Raw genomic sequence first — 1618 nt, 5'->3', positions numbered from 1 at the left:
AAAAAAAAAAAAAGAAAGAAAGATGCTAGGAAGAATGTGACTGTACAGACACACACATGCCTGACCATTGGGTTGCAGTAGGACTGAAAGTAAACTTTCCTTGAGTCTTCTTCCCCGTTATTACTAGATAATGGTTTAATTGTGTTTTACTGTATTGATGTGCTTTTATCTAGTATTGAAGCCACTTAGATGACTGGGTGATATACACAGGTATATATGAAGAAACTTGGTTTACAGTGATGCAGTATTTAAGGGTTACTTTTGTCCTTACAAGGATATCCAGGAAGCAAACTTTAAGACATCGAGTAGCCGGCTCCTTGCAGCTGTTATGTCAGCTCTGTGTCACACGTCTGTGAAGCTGACTTCTCTCTTCCCTATTGCATATGATGGAGAAGTGTTGCTGCGATCGATTGTTAAGCAAGTCAGCACGGAAAACGACTCAGCACTAGTTCATCGTTTCCCACTTTTAGTGGGACATATGGAAAAGCTCAGCCAGGTATGTCGTTTTTGGAAATCTCTTACAGTGGAGGAATAAAACAACAATAAGTAGAGACATTCATAGGTTGGTGCCTCATCTTCCTTATTATTATATTTGCAAATGATTAGCAAATGATTATGTTTCATAATAAGTTATTCTCTAATTGTCATGCTTATGTGAAAAAGTCTTAGTTACTCTTATTGCCATGACAACACCACGAGGAAGGCATCTTATAGGAGAAGCGCTTACTTGGGGGCTTGCTTGCAGTTTCAGAGGGTAGTGACCCAATGGTCATCATGGCAGGGAGCACAGTAACAGCAGGCATGGCAGAGCTGCTTACATGGTGAGCCACTAGCAGCAGGCCGAGAGAAACTGGGCTTTGTGTGGGCTTCTGAAACCTTGAAGTTCACCTCCATGGGACACGGCTCCTCTAACAAGGTCAGACCTCTCCTAAAATGCTCCATCTCCTAGTCCTTTCAAAAGTCCTTCCCAGTCCCAGTCCCGGGGCTGGGAACCACGCATTCAACAGTACGAGCCTATGGGGCCATTCTTAACTGTAATGAGCAGTCTTAGTCTAAATGACAGCTCACCTCGAAAGTGTGATTAGACAGTAAGTATGTATATAATTGTGTATTGCTGTTTCATTTGAAAGTAAGTTATACTGCAGAGACTCAATATCCCAGGATGGGGGATACCCAGGGAGGGATGGGCACAAACCTCTCAGAGGAGAAGGGGAGGGAAATGGGAGTAGGGACTCTGTGAGGGGGGATCAAATAGGAGGGGGGAAAGCATTCAGATGTAAAATGAATAAATCAATTAATGACAAAAAAAGAAAGTAAGCTATAGAGCATAAGCAATCTTTTCTGTTCTAAATAGGGTTAGCAAAATGGCACAGTACACAAGGGTGCTTGCTGCCAAGCAGGAGTTCAGGGTGATCCAGACCCTCCATGACACACTGTCAGAGCTCTGACTGTTACACACCTCCACACACACACACCTCCACACACACACACACCTCCACAACACACACACCTCCCCCACACACACCTCCACACACACCTCCACACACACACACCTCCACCCACACACACCTCCACACACACACACCTCCACACACACACACCTCCACACACACACACC

General features: G+C 44.5%; 1 protein-coding gene across 2 annotated transcripts in view; it reads left to right on the top strand.

The window, feature by feature from the left end:
• The window catches only part of Mycbp2 (MYC binding protein 2), a 237483-nt gene that overhangs the window by 128959 nt on the left and 106906 nt on the right, over nucleotides 1-1618 (top strand). The window contains exon 33 of one of the 2 annotated variants that reach the window (XM_029468874.1): nucleotides 284-496. In XM_029468874.1, the coding sequence (XP_029324734.1) occupies nucleotides 284-496 (213 nt within the window). Of the gene's footprint in view, nucleotides 1-274; nucleotides 497-1618 lie in introns of both variants that reach the window. The other variant, XM_021181915.2, reaches the window with a different exon arrangement.

The sequence above is a fragment of the Mus caroli genome, chromosome 14 (genome assembly GCF_900094665.2).
Source record: "Mus caroli chromosome 14, CAROLI_EIJ_v1.1, whole genome shotgun sequence".
Lineage (NCBI taxonomy): Eukaryota > Metazoa > Chordata > Mammalia > Rodentia > Muridae > Mus > Mus caroli.
Note: the sequence above shows the minus strand (reverse complement) of the source record. Positions and strands in the feature narration are given on the sequence as shown.